Source organism: Arachis hypogaea, chromosome 19 (assembly GCF_003086295.3).
Source record: "Arachis hypogaea cultivar Tifrunner chromosome 19, arahy.Tifrunner.gnm2.J5K5, whole genome shotgun sequence".
Lineage (NCBI taxonomy): Eukaryota > Viridiplantae > Streptophyta > Magnoliopsida > Fabales > Fabaceae > Arachis > Arachis hypogaea.
In genome coordinates, this window is record NC_092054.1 from 50694979 (window position 1) to 50714424 (window position 19446).

The following is a 19446-nucleotide window of genomic DNA, read 5'->3' on the forward strand; positions in this document are numbered from 1 at the left end:
GCCAATCTTATAGCAGTGCGATAGAATTTACCTTTAAGTTTTAAAGGCACTTTTTTGTCACATATAAAACCAGATGCACTCCGCTATTTTGACTAACCTATTTGGATCCTATGATTTACATCCTGTTCAATCTCTCAATTATCCTGTATGATGCACCCAAGATACTTAAAACTTTTAACTTTTCGTAGGATGTTTTCTCTAATCTTCATCTCTATATTAGGGTTTTCCCTTCTCAGACCGAACTTACATTTCATATATTCCGTCTTACTACGGCTTATGCGCAGACCATACACTTCTAGAGCTTCTCTCCATAAGTCCAACTTCTTATTTAGGTCTTCCCTTGACTCTCCCGTAAGGACAATATCATCGGTAAAAAGTATGCACCATGGCACAAGCTCTTGAATGTGCTCTATGGGTACTTCCAAGACTAATGTGAAAAGGTATGAACTTAAGGACGATACCTGATCCTATACCAATAGAAAATTTCTCTATCACACCACCTTGAGTCTTCACACTAGTTGTAACCCCATCATACATGTCTTTAATTTCACGAATATATGTGATCCTTACTCTCCTCTTTTCTAAAACTTTCCATAAGACCTCCATTGACACCCTATCGTACGTTTTTTCCAAATCAATAAACACTATATGTAGATCTCTTTTATTACTACAATACCTCTCCATTATCCTTCTTAACAGGTATATCGCTTCGGTAGTGGATCTACCTAGTATAAATCCAAATTAGTTCTCTGTTACTTGTGTCTCTTTTCTCAACCTCCGTTCTATCACCCTTTCCCATAACTTCATAGTATGGCTCATAAGTTTGATCTCTCTATAGTTTCCGCAACTTTGTATATCCCCCTTATTTTTGTAGATAGGTACCAAGGTACTCTTTCTCCACTCATCAGACATCTTATTTAACCTTAAAATCTCATAAAAAAAACTTGGTTAACCAATTGATGCCTTTTCCTCCAAGGCCTTCCAAAGCTCAATCGAAATATTATCAGGTTTTGATCTTCTTTCCTTGTGCATAACCAACCAAGGTTCGGAAGAATCTTATGTCCTTCGTTAAATAACTTAGAAATAACTTTTCCACCTTCCATTAATTTCCTCTTGAGCCAGTACCTAATTATATCACTTTACTCTTACAAATATGTCTAATGTACGGCACTATCAGAACACGTAATGATATACAATAAGATCATGTTTTTATCAGATTTTGGATTTAATGGTTTTCTTGTAAATTAAATTTTGAAAGTGGATGACTGGAATTATGGAATTTGCACTTATGAAGGTGCAAAAGCTGATATAGCAAAGTTAATAGTTATCACTTGGGTCCAAAACATGGCATTGATGCAAAAATCATTTCAAATCTCCCATTATCAACGTTTAAGCGGGGGTCAACAAGGATCTCAAATTTTAGAGGACTGTTATTTCCTTGACGCAACAACAGTTTAAGAATGATTAACCAGACATCATAAATGTTGAATATTTTAACAGGAAGATGCTTTTCCTCCAATGGCAACCTTTCACTCGCATCAGACACATTAGTGGTCGAGTGTCCTTCCCCAGAAATTCTCATGTTACCAGCAAGTCTTGCAGCAGCATCCTTGAATTTATTCTGAGGACCAGCAACATCTTTGAGCATTTGTTCTCTATAACTCAGATACACCTTTTCAGCCTTGATGTTCCCAAACAAGATCTCTGCAGCTTTGTTCCTAACAAGAACTGGCATGTAATCTGATTCATCCCACACATATAGCTGCCAAAAATTGCATCAATAAGCAAACATTAGAGATGTGTAAAGATTTTTTAATTCCGTTTTAAAAATCCCATGCATGACAACATTTGTTTTTATCTTTTATCATATGGTAATTATAAAACAAAATGGAAGCCAAAACACATTCACAGATACTAAGAAACTATAGGCACCTCAAATAAGCATAAAGCTTTATCAATTTGGCTGGTATTATTTTTTAACAGTTAGCTGAAATGTATAGGATTTATTATGGACTTGTCATAACTTTCTAGCTTCATGTGAAACTAAATTCACCAAGCTAAATTCACCAAGTCAAGTCAATTAATGCTCAAAATCAAATATTAGTCCTTTCAAGTATGATGTAATGAGTATGAATATAAGCTTACCATGAAAGGTCTATATATCAAGGCTACTGTATGAAGGCGGCTTGAACTTTTTGAACAGATTAGTGAAGTAGCATTTTTCTCAAATCTGAAAGAAAGGAATAATTAGCACTAATCTTATTGGCTTGCACAACAAGAAAAGCTTCAACAATCATTTAAACTCGTACTCGGAATTTAAGGGTAAACCACATAGCCGGCAGCCAATGCATAAGAGATCATCTACTAAGCTTTTATCCTTGGTTTTGCAAAGTCTCTCGCTAATGAAAATATTATCTTTCTTGGTATCACCAAGACTCCTTGGTGTCACTAGTGGAATAATTTCAGCAGTAGATGCACAGACTCTTACTTTGCAGGATGTTTTCTGCTGAGAGACTTCCATAAGTGAAGAGCAATTCTGAGGCAGTTTCTCCTCAAGAACTTCCCAATTTTTAAACAGATATAATTGCTGCATATATCACATTCAGTAGTTCGTCAGTATATCTAAGCAGTGCCGCATTGGATGAAGCATGTTAATCGAAGTAACATTCCCAAGAGAAATAAGTCAACTTTTAGAAGTAAAAGTTGTTTTGCCCAAAATTTAAACCTAAAGGTTGAAATGTATAAACTTCTGTCAAAAATAAAATAAAATAAAATATCAATAAACAAAATAAGATAGGTCACTACATTTCAAGCATAAAGCTTAAGGTTTCTTGCCTATAGTCACTTATAAAGTCCCCATCTGTTCTTTTATGCACATATTCACTATTTCACTTAGAACTCATATCTGAATTCCCAATATTGTGTTTATAGGACAATGAAATCACTATAAAATCAGAGGATACACTATTAATGACATCATACAAATGGATATTCACTTCCAATGCACTGACTTAGGACAACAAAACACGACAAAGGGTATATCGCATGTCAAACATTACATGACACGAGGAGATGCTAAATTAATAATAGGCAGCCAAGAGAAGTACTCATATTTGGAGCATGTATTTTGTCCTACCTAATTTGTTTTCATTTTCCAAAGTACAAATTTCTATGCAAATTTGAATCAATCTTCTTACAGCACAAGTTGTAACTTCTTCCAAACTATAAAATATAGAGTGATAAATGCACTAGATGATTCCCTGAGCCCAATAGTGCACTCATTGGATGTCCTTCCACTTTTTTTCTTTCTCTCCCCCCACCCCCTTCCTTTGTCTTAGGTGATTTTCCACTTGACATTACTCCTTACTAAAAGCAATGAAGCAATGGATCTCTGTTGTGCTGATCCTAAATAATCATTCATCCACTGATTTTAGGAAATCACAAAATAAACATGGAACTAATGCAGATATATAATCATGAAATGAAAAAAGAAATGCTCCTGAAAAAAGCTTCAACAACCAAAAGAGCTCCAATAAACATGCAGCCTGCTGAATCAACAAACAGTAATTTCAAACCTTTGAGGGCGACGCAAGTACTTGATCGGACCACAGCTTGATGTTACAGATAGTCGATCGATACTGCTGCACCCACATAACGACACTCCTGAGCTTATCTTTTGCTGTTGCCCCAACACGGCAACCTGTCATCAACTCTTCTACACCTGCACGAACCAAAATTGCAAAAACTGAAAACTTGTTGAGCAAGAAATGGATCCGCCAGATAATTTTTGTACTAGGAGTCTAAACATCAATTCTAAAATTATTTATTGGTTGCACAAATTACGCAGGCAAATTCCAAGTTAACAAACTAAGCAAGTTTAGGAACTTGAAAGGAAAAGATCAAACCCTTGGAAATAAGTGATTCATAAGGGTGAACCAAGCACAGCAGCGAAGACCACTGAACGGTTCTGGCCTCAACAACATTGCCATATTTTGCAATCTTCATATCTGCAAGCTCAAAATGCATCATAAATAGCTATATCATTGGGGAAATTAATTCAAGTTCAGTCAAATAAGAACCGTAATTTGGAATTTCGAAACCCTAAATACTTAATGGAATGATCATACATACTCTGTAGCAAAACAAGATCTCCAGCGGCGATCTTGGAAGCCATTTGGTTCTGCCAGAGAGCTACTCCGAAATACGGCATCGTATCGTCGCCGACCTGAATGTCGGTTCGTATAAGGTCGCCGGATTTGGAGGATTTGTAGTGTACGGGGAAGGAGCGGTGAACGAAAACAAGAAGCTGAACGAAATCGGCGATGTGAGAAGAGGCTTCGCGGAGGTCTATGAGAGGACCGTACCATCCAAAGGGTGATGCCATTGTTGAATAATTCCCTAATCTTCCCGCGCTTCTTCCCCCTTCCCAATTTTTATATTTTGCCTCTCTTTCAGTTTTTCTCAAAACAAAAATAAACATAAAATAGAAATTTGTTAGGAGTGAGTTTTAAACTTTTATGTGGATTATTTGTAAAAATATATTTTTTAATTAAGAAAATTTACATAAAAAAATATAAAAGTTCAAGTTGTTAACATTACTATATATTATTAAAAAAATTAAAATTTTTATTAACAGTGACTTAAATTTATTTTAAAAAATATATTTTAACTAAATTCTTTGTAAAAACAAGCTAAATTTTTTTGGCATGAATTAACTGGAAATCTCCAATTTTTACGTGTTTCTCTAAAATATGCGGACGAATTTAAATAAATAGAATATTAAAACGAATTCAGTTTTTTTTTTTACAAAAAATGAATTTGAGAGAATAAATTATATTTTATTTTATGAGTAAAAGATAAATAGGTCCCTGATCTTTTTTTTCGCAGACATTTTTGTCATTAACTATTGAAAAATACTTTTAAGTCCCTGACGTGGTTAGGGACGAAAATGTCCGCGAAAAAAAAGGTTAGAGACCTATTTGTCCTTTACTCTATCTTTAAAATTCTATCTTCAATTTTTAAGTTTTTATTTTAATTTAGATACTCTAATATTATCTCTTTTAATATTAAGATTATAAATTGGTGAATAATCTATCATTAATTTATTTTTCAGTTACTCAATCATACAATTAAAATCGTTTATCAATCTCCTTGATTATTATTTTTTTTTATTGTTTTTTCTCATTGTTTATCCATTTACTTAATATCTAATTTTTTTCATTATTTATCCATCTCTTTAATATCCAATATTTGTTCATTATTATGATAAGTATGTAATAATAATAATAATAATAATAATAATAATAATAATAATAATAATAATAATGATGATGATGTATAAGATGTGTCCGATACGGGTTGAGAGATGGATCGGGAACTTTTTGGGTCGGGATGGATGCCGGATCCTTCGACTGAAGCAATGGGAGTGGTACATGCAAAGACACTCCGACGCTTAAGTCAGAATGGATCTCAGAGGTATAAGATATGTAGAGTGAATGTCGTACCTGAGGGGGCCTGGGGCTCCTCTTTATATAGGTGATGGTGATTGTCTATCTTATCTTATTTGGTTAAGATAAGGGAGATATTTGAATTTGATTGTTGGTTAGAAGCTCTTAGTGGGTCGGTTACAGGCCTTCTAGAAGAGCGGTGTGGTTTGGACCCAGGTAGTCGGGTTCGGAGGCTATTCTGGGTACGGAATAGTCGTGGGCCGGGTCCGTAACAGTTGTCTCCGCAGCGGGAGAGTGAACAAGGTCGGTCTTCATCGCTAGAGGATACGGTTTTGGCAGTTCATGGCCTTCCTTGATTTGTCAGAACGAGAGATAAGGTTCTCAGGGATTTGCTCGACGGGCCTGCCTGTGGCAGAGAGGCGGCGCGTCGGGTCTTAGAATGGGTCAGTTTGTAGGGTTTGTCAGCCTCGTAGTCCGTGTTGCAGTGGGTGTGATCTTTCCGTCTTTTTGCGCTTGTTTTGTTTTCCAATGTATGTTATCAGTTGCATTTTTAAAGAGAGCATTTATTGCCAGGAGGGGGCGCTTGGGTTGCCTTCCCAGTTTTGCCCTTCTATGTTTGTTGGTTGCTGAGGGCATTTTTGGTTTTTTCATTCTTCACAGCCGTTTTGGTCTTTTGCTTTTTCTTTCCTCGTCTGTTTCATTTTTCCAGTCTTCCTAGTTTCATATCCTCTTCACTTTTTCCTACTTTGTTCTTCATCTGCGCATTTTGGCTCTATATTCGCGCTGTCTCTCTGCTCTGCTCCCATTTTTGCCAGCGGCTTTTATCAGGTTGGTATTCTTTTTCCATGTCTTTCATTTTTACTTTTGTTTTCCTGCGTTGGGGTTGCATTTGGTACTTCTTTTAGCACTGTTTTTCTGAAAATGAGGGTTGTAGTTTTATTTTGGGGGAGGATGAGCACCACTGCAGGCTTAGTTTTCGATAGATGGTAGAGTCTTTTCTTTCTTCCATAGTTTTTTGTCGTGTAGCTTTGGTAGGCTGATGGTTGTGCTCCTTCTGTTTTGGGCATGTCTCAGCGGAGAAGGGAGGGTGTGGGTGCTCCGGTGATTCCGACAGGGGGCGTCCCTGATGCACCACTATTTCGTGGTACATTTTATGCTGAATTGAGCGGATTTTATCAATTATTCTCACACTTATTCATATAAATTGTGTGTTTTACATTTTCCTTCCTAATTTGGTACTATGGTTGAAAACATGGTTCTTTGGCCTTTAAATTGTCAATTTTTTATTCTCCTTTATTACCATTCGATGTAGTGATCTGTGTGTTAAGTTTTTTCAGGTTTAGAGGGCATGAATGGCTTGAAGGATGAAGAGGAAGCATCTTAAAGTGAAAGGAACACAAGAAACTAAGGAGCTGAGAAGCGAGGAGCGACACGCACGCATGGCTGACGTGTATATGTGACTTGGAGTATTTTACAGCTACGCGTACGCGTGACTGACACGTACGTGTGACTAACGCGTACACGTGACAAGCACAGAAGACGCTGGGGGCGATTTCTGGGCTGCTTTAGGCCCAGTTTCAAGCCCAAAGTGAAGCTTAGAGGCTGCAGAGTGGAGTTGGATGGGGAGAAATCATTCATTCACATTAGTTAGGTTTTAGATGTAGTTTTCTAGAGAGAGAGGCTCTCTCCTCTCTCTAGGTTTTAGGGATCCTTTTAGTTCTTCTCAATTTCAGATTTCTATCTTAGTTTAATTTAGTTTTCTTATACTCTTACTTGTTTTAGCACTTTAGTTATCTACTTATTGATTCTTTTGTTTTGCCCATTTAATTTATGAACTCTTCATGTTAGATTTAATTTTCTATTTAATGCAATTTGAGGTATTTCATATTTATTGCTCCTTTCTTCATTTGTTATTATTGAATGCTTGCAATTGTTAGTTTTAGGTTTTATTATTCCTTGTTAATTTTCTATGCTTTTATTTTGTGCCTTCCAAGTGTTTGATAAAATGCTTGGTTAGATTTTAAGTTAGATTTTTATGTTCTTAGCTTGGATTGAATAATTTGGAGACTCTTGAGTTGTCAAAGTCCCTTGTTGATTGGTGATTGAAAATTGCTACTTGACTTAAGCTTCACTAACTCTAATATTTGATTAGGACTTGTGAACTCAAGTCGAATTACTCACTTGACTTACCTTCAATTGTTAGAGGTTAACTAAGTGAGAGCAAAAGACAATTACCATCACAATTGATGATGATAATGAGGATAGGACTTCTAACTTTCAATCCTTGCTAGGACTTTTTCTTAGTTGTTATTTTACTTCCTTGTTATTTACATTACTTGTTCCTTATTTCAAAACCTAAAAATATACTTTCTCATAACCAATACTAAAAACACTTCCCTGCAATTCCTTGAGAGACGACCCGATGTTTAAATACTTCGGTCTATTTTTATTGGGTTTGTATTGTGACAAACGAATTAAATTTTGACTGAGGTTTAATTGTCGGTTTAGACTATACTTGCAACACGATATTTTTGTGAAAATCTTTACCGACATTTTTCCTCCATCAAATTTTTGGCGCCGTTGCCGAGGAATTGCAAACGTGTGCCTTATTATTGGTTATTGTATATATTTACCTTTTGCTTGTTTGTTAGTTTTTGTTAGTTTAGGACTTTGTTGCTTATTTTTATTAGTTTTTATTTTTTGTTTGCTACTATGAATTCTCATCCCTTTGGCTATGAGTATGGTTATAATTATGTTCTAGGAAGTGAAGATTACAATGAAGGCTTGCATCAAGGATGGAACAATCAATGATGGGAGGAGCCACAAGGATTTGATCAACCCTCTTGGCAACAACCTCCTCCAATGCACCATGAGCAACAACCATTCTATGATGCATACCAAGACAATAGTTATGGTGGACCTATTCATGACAATCAACAACCCCACCATATGCCTATGAACCCCCTCCTCCACATAGCTTTTAACCACCATACTCGCAAGCCCCGTTTTACCAAACACCTTCATACGATCGTAACCCTTATCCACCATACCAACCACCTTATGAACCATATGAGCCATACATAGAGCCATCCACATTCCAACAAAATTACTCCCAAGAACCACCACCTCCATATACATCATGTCCATATCCATCAATCCAAGAGCAATACGATTCTAATTATGCTATCCAAGCAAAACAAGAGTCAAAAGATCGTCTCAAGGAAGTAATGGATCAACTTCAAGCAACCATCCATCAAATGGAGCGAGAGGAAAGCTGAAAAGTACACGAAGCTCTCATGGCTAACATATCTCAACTTGAGAACAAGGGATTGAAGTGTGTTGTGCAACAAGAGGAACAGATAAAGAGTGTTGGACCGCCATATCCTTATCATAATGAACCACCTTCTTATCATGAACCTTTTCTCCCAAGCAATGAACCCTCATATCCACTCCAATCTCTAATGATGACACTCTAAGAGTTCTTCTTCAAGAGCAAAGAGAGATGCAAAGGACAACACTAGAGTTTGTAGCTACCTTGACCGAGGTAGTAGGTAATTTAGCCTCTCTGCGTTTTGACACTCAAAGTACTCCCATGGCTACATGTGGAGAATCAATAAAAGAGCGTAGTATAAAGGAGACACTAGAAACTCCGGTAGACAATGAGGAACGTGACTTTGTATTAGAACAAGTGGAGGAAGCCGTAATAGTTGAAGAAGAAGAAGTGGTTGAAGACTTAGGAGATGCCGAACCTCCATGGGAATCAAGAGTTATAGAGTATTCCTCCAAGAAGATTGAAATTGATGTCAAGGAGGTTAGTGCACAACCTCCATGGCATATTCCCTATGAAGAATTGGATGGGATAGATCAAGAAGCAAGTTCCCTTGGTGATGATGATTGATAGAAGAGAATTTATGCCAATTCGAAAAGCTAGATAAAGTAATTCCGTTGTGAGTATAGTCTAAACCGGCAACGGATCCTCTCAATCAAAATTCAATCCAAAAGATATCACAATTCAAAGCAAATATAAACCGGGAGTTTTAAGCCGGGTCGTTCTCCCGAGGAACTAATGCCAAAGAGTGCACACAATTTTGGTTGTGAGAATCAAAGTGGTTTTCAATAATTGAAAGAAAACAAAATAAAGGAATTAAAGAACAAGACAAAATTGCAATTAATGAAGTAATAAAAGAACAAAAGAACTATGTATGTAATATAAACAAGTAAGGCTAAAAAGTAATGGAAAAGTGGTTCAAACATAAATGAAACCTTGACTTGGGATGAGTTATGGAATCCCTTCCTTGCCATAACCACAACTATGATAATTATGATGCATTAATCTCACTAAGTCAATCCTCACATCGGAGAGTAAGTTAAATGAGAATAAGTGTTCTTAACCCACAAATCTTAGCTTGCTTGCTAATTACCTTAGCAACAAATTAGCGTTAGTGGGAACAAGAACAATTAACAACCCAAGAATTATCACTAAATGTTGGACATTATGGCTCTAGTAATCCATACACTCATTTCCCCCAAGCCAAGGGATGGAAATTACCTCATAATCAAAATTGGTATTTCATCAAACACATAGTGGGCATAAACATAAAACATGGCAAAATTAGTAAATTAAGGAAAGCTATGAACCATAAATGATCACAATCAATAAAGGCAACTCAAACAAACATATAAAAGCCATCAAACATCAGATTCAACAACTAGAAAACCAAAATTGCAAACTATGCATATATTGAAAAGAGAAATGAAAATAGATGAAAGTGTAGAACAAGTAATGTAATTAAAAGAGAAATTAAAGAAATACTTACAATGAGATAGTAAAATCCAAGACCAAAGTTGAACTATGAAATGCTACAAACCCTAAGAGAGAATTGAAAGAAAACCTAACCTAAACTACCCTAAAACTACTCTTAAAATGTAATTTTCCTATTCTAAGATGGCTCTCTTTGTTATGTGTTGATATGCCCTTAATATAGCCTCTCAACCAGCCTTCAGCACTTCAGAAATGGGCCTAGAGACCCCCCAAAACTGCATAGCACGTGACTTTTTAATGGATGCATGTGCTGGTACCTGTGCGGACGCACAGATGTGTGCGTCCGCACACTTCGCCGAATTTGCACTTGTGCGTACGCACAGAGGGTTGTGCGCACACACACTTCGCGATGCTCTGGATTTGCTCTTCTTGGGTTCTTGTGCGTACGCATAGGTGGTTGTGTGCACGCACGCATCCTTGTGCGCACGCACGCATGGCTGAGCTCTCCTCCTTTGTTTGCTTCATGTTTTCTCCCAATTGCATGCTCCTCTTCCATTCCCACCAAGCCATTCCTACCTTATTCATCTGAAATCACTCACAAATAACATCAAGGTATCGAATGAAAGGTAAATGGAATAAAATTAGTCAAAATAAGCACAAAAGAGCATGTTTTTACATTTAGGTACAATCTAGAGAGAAAACACAAAAGTATGCTATTTTGGTGCTTAAGTGTGAGTTCATGTGCTAGAATCCATCCAATTTGAGTCAAAATATACCAACAAATATGGACTCATCAATGATCATGAATCAAGTCTTCCTAGTGATGAATTTACATCCGCAAGTAAACTCCTTGGGTACGAAGAACCTTCTCTAAGTGAGTTTGAGAATGATGTGGAAGTGGAAGTCCTTCGGAAAGGTTGGACAGAAGTTGAGTATGCTTTGTCAAGAACGTTGGAAACTTCTCTACCTAGGTAGCCGTCTACTCCTTCATTCGAGTGGGTAAGACTTATCTCTATTCGCTTTACCGTCCCACTTGAGTATGGTATTCTTGAAACGGATGGCCAACTTAGGAGGCTTTGTGGAATGAAGTGTAAGAGAAGAATGTTTAGTGGTTGGAGTTGCAAATCACGACTCATCAAGGTTGAGATTTCAAGAGCTAGATGCAAGGGTTGGACTAGTGATCACTTGGTGGGATCTAAGGGAAGAGTTTGGTACCTCATAGAGAATTCGGAGTGCTTGTCACCCGGTTAAAACAAAGATGATCAAATTCAAGACGGGTGTAGAAACAAGATTTGGGATCTAGGAATATATGAGGATCAACTTTGGGAGCCCTTAGTTTGTGAAGAACTTTGTCAAAGCTTGGTGAACTCACTTAGGAATGTCGGAGCTTATTGGAAGTCTAAGCATTGGTGGAAGTTTCAAGATAAATTCAAGCATAAGCCACCATGACAAGGAACTCACAAAATGTCCAACTTAAGGACAATAACTAAAAGTGCTAGGTGGGAGACAACCCACCATGGTATGATCTTCCCTTTTTATTAGTTCTATTTTATTTTTATCAGTATTAATTTCCAGTTCTGCATAAGTACATCTATTTTGCATTATAAAAAAAAAGTGTCCCCGACGCGTAAGCGTCAGCGACGTGCACGCGTCGTATGGAGGTTCGCCCTTTATAAAAAATGAACAGAGAGTTATGATGGAACGACCCGGGAGGAGTGCATGGTGCACAAACCACCCCACGCGTACATGTGACCCATGCGTACGCGTGATCCACGCGTACGCGTGACCTGCATTTTTTCCCATCCACGTGTAAGCGTTCACGACGCATACGCGTGGAGTGAAAAAATCAGCGTCATTTGGTAATTGAACAGAGAGTTGGGCTGCCACTGTGCTGGAATCGCGCAAGTAGTCACGCGTACGCGTGACCGACGCTCACGCATCAGTGTTCATTTTGCGCAATCCACGCGTACGCGTGGGTGACGCTTACGCGTCAAATGGCTATTTCTGTTTTCACGCGTATGCGTGATGCATGCGCGCACGTCGCGTCCCGTTTTCCATTTTACTTCTTTCTTCTCCCCTTTCTTATTCTTTCTTCCTCCTTTCTTACTTTCTTCTTCTTTATTTCTTTAACCTCTCATCCTTATTCTCTTTTATTTTCTTTTACATATTACATTTGCATACTTTTCTTTATTGCATTTTAGTTTTGTTCATGTTTTTATTTTCTTTTCTAAGTTATTATTTTTTCATTGGTGTTAAATGTTCTTCTTTAACTGTTGCATTTTTCTTGCATTATTTTGGTGCTTCTTGACTTGTCTGCTATTCACTTGACATGCCATTTGCTTCTATTGTTTTCTCGCTTACATGTTGTAGCTACCATATAGTTGAGAACCTTATTATTTGGCAATAGCCCACATATATTTTATTTCTTTTCATATCTTTGTTTACGGGTTATTTTTCTTCCTTTTCCTCTTCTTTCAGGATGGTCACCAAGAAGGAAAACGGAAAACTTATAAAGGGGGCAACAAACAAGTTCCTACGCACACTCTTTGGAGAAAAGCGTCAGTTGTAGCCACCCGTCCACTTGCACATTGTTGCATGCACCGAGGATGGTGCAATCTTTAAGTGTGGGGAGGTCGATACCGACTTCCATAGGTTAGTTACCTTCTTTTTAACACCAATTTTTAATTTCCCTTGCTAGTTAGTTGTTGTATTGCATAATAGATTGCATGTGTAGTTAGTTGCTTGCATTTATGCCTTACTTGGTTCAAGTAATGATTTTCCTTTCAAGACACTATTTTATAGCATTTCACTAATTCGAATTAAAATTTGTGTTAAACTTATTTGAAGATTTTAATTTGGAACATGGTTTAAAGCTAAGAACGCACAACCTGTGAGATTTTGAGCTTCATTATATGGTTACATTATTTAACCATAATTTTTATTCTTGTGTGTTTCTTCTCTATGATTGCAATCTTTAGTTTGTTCCATTCTATATGTCCATTATTTAGTGTATATTCATGCATTTATGTGATTGAGGTCATCATTTGATTATAGCTCACTTATCCCAAATAGCCTACCATTTTATTTACCTTTGTTTGCCACTTTGAGCCTTTTTAACCCCCATTTGTTCTTTATATTACCACATCACTAGCCTTAAGCGGAAAAATAATTAATTACCCTATTTGAATCTTTGGTTAGCTTAAGATAGTGAGTGTGTGTCAACTAAGTGTGGGAAAATGTGGGAACATTGGTTGATAAGAATGTGTATTGTTTTATTGACAAATATTGAGAATTTGGGTGCTGCTCATGTGAAATTAGAGAAACCATATGCATTAATATATTATGCTTTCAATTATATAAAAAGAAAGGGGGAAAAACAAAAAGAAAAAAAATATAAAAAAAAGAAGAAAAGAAAAAAAAAGAGAGAAGGAATAAATGAATAGGGGACAAAATTACCCCGATGTTAAGTCTAATAAAAAGATCAACGCATATGTGATGGAATTAAAATTGATATATGAGTGTGCGAAAATATGAAAAAGTGAGCATTTGGGTAGCTAAGCATGATTTTAGAATTATATAGAGTGTGTGTATGTGTTAGGTGAGAACTTAGGTTAGTCAAAGATTCAAATTATAGCTCACTTGGCCATACATATATCCTCACCCTTACCTTAGCCCCATTACAACCTTGAAAAGCCCTCATGATGTTTGCATTGGTACACTTAATATTTGTTGATTGGTTAGATGAAGAACAAAGTTTTAGAAAGCATGACTAGAGGGGAATTGAGAGAAACGAACCTTAAATACCTGAGCGATTAGAGTGTATATACTTTCAGTCAGGGTTCAATGCTTGATTCTGTGTTTTCGGCTTTCATGAGCTCTCTTCTTACAAGTATACTTATCTCTTATTGTGTGATTTGAATTAGTGGAATCTGATTTATCTTTGTCTTGGAGAACTTGTTTACTTTTAACCAAGTAGGCAAAAGCATTTTGCATTTAGTTGTATTCATATAGATAGGTTGCATTTCATAAGTTTTATCATTCCTCTTCACTCTTTATAGCTTCTCTTGAGCTTAGCATGAGGACATGCTAATGTTTAAGTGTGTGGAGATTTGATGCACCACTATTTCGTGGTACATTTTATGCTGAATTGAGCGGATTTTATCAATTATTCTCACATTTATTCATATAAATTACGTGTTTTACATTTTCCTTCCTAATTTTGTGCTATTGTTGAAAACATGCTTCTTTGGCCTTTAAATTGTCAATTTTTAATTCTTCTTTGTTACCATTCGATGCCGTGATTTGTGTGTTAAGTGTTTTCAGGTTTACAGGGCATGAATGGCTTAAAGGATGAAGAGGAAGCATCTTAAAGTGGAAGGAACACAAGAAACTAAGGAGCTGAGAAGCGAGGAGTGATGCGCACGCATGGCTGACGTGTATGCGTGACTTGGAGCATTTTACAGCGACGCGTACGCATGACTAACGCGTAAGCGTGACCAGCGAAGTCGCACAGCGACGTGTACGCGTGACTGACGCGTACGCGTGACATAGCGCCACGTGCTGCATTACACAGAAGACGCTAGGGGCTATTTCTGGGCTGCTTTTGGCCTAGTTTCAAGCCCGAAAGTGAAGCTTAGAGGCTGCAGAGTGAAGCTGGATGGGGAGGAATCATTCATTCACACTTTCATTCACATTAGTTAGGTTTTAGATGTAGTTTTCTAGAGAGAGAGAGACTCTCTCCTCTCTCTAGGTTTTAAGGTTCCTTTTAGTTCTTCTCAATTTCAGATTTCTATCTTAGTTTAATTTAATTTTCTTCTACTCTTACTTGTTTTAGCACTTTAGTTATCTACTTATTGATTCCTTTGTTTTGCCCATCTAATTTATGAACTCTTCATGTTAGATTTAATTTTCTATTTAATGCAATTTGAGGTATTTCATATTTATTGCTCATTTCTTCGTTTGTTATTATTGAATGCTTACAATTGTTAGTTTTAGGTTTTATTATTCCTTGTTAATTTTCCATGCTTTTATTTTGTGCCTTCCAAGTGTTTGATAAAATGCTTGGTTGAATTTTAAGTTAGCTTTTTATGTTCTTAGCTTGGATTGAATAATTTGGAGACTCTTGAGTTGTCAAAGTCCCTTGTTGATTGGTGATTGAAAATTGCTACTTGACTTAAGCTTCACTAACTCTAATCTTTGATTAGGACTTGTGAACTCAAGTCGAATTACTCACTTGACTTACCTTCAATTGTTAGAGGTTAACTAAGTGAGAGAAAAAGATAATTACCATTACAATTGATGATGATAATGAGGATAGGAATTCTAACTTTCAATCCTTGCTAGGACTTTTTCTTAGTTGTTATTTTACTTCCTTGTTATTTACATTACTTGTTCCTTATTTCAAAACCCAAAAATATACTTTCCCTTAACCAATAGTAAAAATACTTCCCTGCAATTTCTTGAGAGATGACCGGAGATTTAAATACTTCGGTCTATTTTTATTGGGTTTGTATTGTGACAAACAAATTAAATTTTGACTGAGGTTTAATTGTCGGTTTAGACAATACTTGCAACGCGATATTTTTGTGAAAATCTTTACCGACATTTTTCCTCCATCAGTCCCCCCTCTATTATTGGGTGACCTCTGATGTTTGGGGGACGCCGTCCTAATAATGGAGGCAGATCTCCAGCGGCTTCATGACCAGGGGGCTATTTTTGGGGATGGCGATGTCGAGCACTGATAAACCACTATTTTATGGTTTATAATGTGTTTAATTGTGTGGTTTTATCATGATCTTTACCCACTTATTCATATGATTAGCATGCATTTATATTTCCTTCCTAAAATTATTACATGATTGAAAACTTGCTTCCTAGAGACTTTTAATTATGTATTTCAATTCTCCTTTATTCCATTCGATGCCGTGATCTGTGTGTTAAGTGTTTCAGGCTTTATAGGGCATGAATGAGTTGGAGATTGGAAAGGAAGCTTGCAAAAATGGAAGGAACACAAGAAATTAAGGAGATGACCAGCGAGAAGTGACGCGGCCGCATGGCTCACGCGACCGCGCAAAAGAGAGGAAATCGCAGTGACGCGGTCGCATGGCTCACGTGACCGCGCGGATTGGAATAGCACAAGTGACGTGGAGGCGTTGACGACACGCCCGCGTGGCAAAGCTAAACGCCGCATGACGCGTTCACATGAATGACGTGATCGCGTGACATGCGCGATCTGCATAATCTGCAGAATTCGCTAGGGGCGATTTTGGACCCTGTTTTGACCCAGTTTTCGGCCTGAAAAAGCAGACTAGAGCCAGAGAACATGCAGAAACAAAAGACAACATTCATTCTACACAGTTTTAGTTTTTAGATCTAGTTTTACTCCTCCTCTAGGTTTTTCGCTCTACACACTCATAGTTCTTAGGATTTTATTTTCTATTGTTCTTTGCATTGGGATATCGAGAAGAGTTATTACCTCATCAAGACTTCGTCATTCTAGTTCGTTTTCTTTACTTGGCTTTACTCTTCCATGTCCTTTAATTTACTCAATTTTACTATTAGATTATTTTAGAATTTATTAATACAAGAGTTACTTTTATTTTTAATTGATTCCTTTGAGTTTATTTATCATGTATTTCTTTAATTCCCTTTCCTATGTTATGTGTTCCATATTCACAATGAGTGAGTAGTCCCCTAACTTGATGGGGAGTTGATTGAAAGGAACCCTTGAGTTGGAATACTCAAAAGAGAGATTGTAATTGGGTTTACTGTTGGATGGCTCTCTAGTCACTAACGCCAGTCCTTCGAAGTAAGCGGATTGGGACTTGTGAGTAGAAACATCATTCCAACTTGTTTGACTTTTCCTTATTTAGTAAGGGATAACTAAACAGAACGACCGTCAATTATCAATCAATCTTGAGAGTACTGCAACAAGAATAGGGCTTCCAACTAATCTACTCCCAGTCAAGGCTTTTATTTAAATTACTTAATTTTCCCAATTTAATTTCCTATTTATTCAACTCAAACTCTTTCTGAAAATATCTGATTAATAAAATAACACACCTTTCTGCAACTCGTTGGGAGACGACCTGGGATTCATACTCCCAGTATTTTAATTTTAATTTGTGTGACAACCTTTCTAAATTGATAAGCGGATTTCTAGTTGGTTAAGAACTATACTTACAACGCACAACTAATATCAATTCTTGACTCGCCAATTTCTGCCACGTCAATTTTTGGCGCCGTTGCTGGGGAGTTACAATAGAGTGCTAAAGTTATTAATTGGATTTTATTTATTTGTATTTTATTTTATCTTGCTACCATGAGCTGCTTGTTTCTTTCGTTAGATGACGCGTTCACTTCCTGATCCAAACTTGCTAGTATTCAATCCTGAGATTGAAAGAACTATTTCACAAATAAGGTAAGCTCGGCGTCGGTTAGTCCTCTCTAAGGGCAGATCTGAAACGTCACTTGAGAAAGAAACCAGCCCCGTTCTACTGATTTGGTTGATTTACGTGCAGGTAACATGGCAGCAGCTAGGAGAGTTACTATCCAGGAGGCTAGAGCCCCTAATTTTACAATGCAACCATTTCAAGCGCATCACCCAGCAGTGGCTACAGACTTTGAAATAAAGACCGCACTGCTCAAGTTGACGCCCAAGTTTCATGGCTTGTCTGCTCAAGAGCCTATCAAGCACCTGAGAGATTTGAAAGCAGCCTGTTCTACTGTCAGGCATGATGGTGCAGATGAAACTTCAATTTTGCTGAAAGCTTTCCCGTTTTCTCTTGAGGGGAAGGAAAGAGAGTGGTACTACACTCAACCAGCAGCAACTGTATCCAACTGGGATACACTGAGAAGAGAATTCTTGGAAAAATTCTTTCCAGCTGAAGTTACTGATAAACTGAGGAAAGACATTTCCATGATTGTTCAGGATGAATCTGAGACTCTCTATGAATACTGGGAGCGCTTTAATAATCTTCTGGAAGCATGCCCCCACCATATGATTGACAAGATAGTATTACTTGGTTACGTCACACAAGGCATGAGGCCCCAAGATAAGACCACATTGGAAAGTGCTAGCAATGGATCTATGAAAAAGTACAAGACCACTGATGAGGCATGGCAATTGATTAGCGACTTAGCTGAATCTACTCGGAATCACAGGTTAAAACAAGGCTTTTCAAAAGCTGTTGTAGAAGTATCCTCTAGCAGAGAGACTGCTGCTCTGACTCAGAGTATCTGTGAAATAACCAACTTGCTGAAGCAGATGCAATTGAATCAACAACAAGTTCAGCAAGCTCAACCTTCTCCGCCACAGCAAAACCAACAGTTAGTCCCACAGAGAGTTTACGGAATCTGTGCTGATTATAGCCACTATACTTATGAGTGTCCGCAGCTCCAGCAGGAAGACAACACCATAGCAGCCACTCATAACTTCTATGACCCCCCAACCAAGGGTACAATCAAGGTGGCAATTACAACCATGGATGGCAGGACAATTCTAATCAGAATTGGAGGGACAACAACAACAGAGGAGGCAGAGACAATCAGGAAAATCAGAGGTGAAATAATAACAACAACACATAGCAGAACTAGAACCAGCCTTACAGAGTACCTCACCTAAGACAATCCCAAGGACCACATAATACCCAATAGCAGACCTCTCAGATTACTTATCCTTCCTCATCTTCTAATGATGATTTACTACACTCCATTGATCGAAGACAACAGACCATGGAAAATAACATTAATGCCACTCTAAATGGTCTGAACGCTACTCTGCAAGCTCTTGTCTCACAGATTGGATCAATGAATAACTCCAATAACCAGCCTTTGAGCTCCAGTGGAATTCCCTCTCAACCATTACCCAATCCCAAGGGTGGCATCAATGCCATCACCCTGAGGTCTGGAACCATATTGCAGGAGAGGAATCAGGAGGTGCCAAGCCTACTAGAACACGCCTCAGCTGAAGAGGTAGTGGAAATAGAAGATGCTGAAGAGAAAGAGGACATACCGGACATAGCTGAAAAAAGAAGAAGTTCAACCACAGGAGGAAGCACCACAGGGCACAAATACTGCGGAAGACACCACTCCTATCCCATTTCTACAACTTGCAAGGAAGCCCAGGAAGCAGCTGGAACCTGATCCCAAAATGGTAGAGATATTCAAAAAGGTTGAGGTAACTGTTCCTCTTTTTGATGTTATTCAATAGGTACCTAAATATGCAAAGTTTCTAAA

The 19446-nt window shown here is 37.5% G+C and overlaps 1 protein-coding gene and 1 non-coding gene across 2 annotated transcripts; both read right to left on the minus strand.

Moving 5' to 3' along the window:
• Positions 1-1271: 1271 nt before the first annotated feature.
• Positions 1272-4474, minus strand: LOC112780118 (uncharacterized). The gene is made up of 6 exons (XM_025824458.3): positions 4132-4474; positions 3906-4007; positions 3576-3721; positions 2310-2587; positions 2146-2230; positions 1272-1762 (listed from the first exon to the last, which is right to left on the minus strand). The coding sequence occupies exons 1-6, from the start codon at positions 4382-4384 to the stop codon at positions 1328-1330; spliced, it is 1299 nt and encodes a 432-aa protein (XP_025680243.1). The 5' UTR covers positions 4385-4474; the 3' UTR covers positions 1272-1327.
• A 13632-nt stretch (positions 4475-18106) lies between these two features.
• Positions 18107-18214, minus strand: LOC112781282 (small nucleolar RNA R71). The gene has a single exon (XR_003192067.1). It is a non-coding gene; the product is annotated as a small nucleolar RNA R71 (small nucleolar RNA).
• Between the last annotated feature and the right edge of the window lie 1232 nt (positions 18215-19446).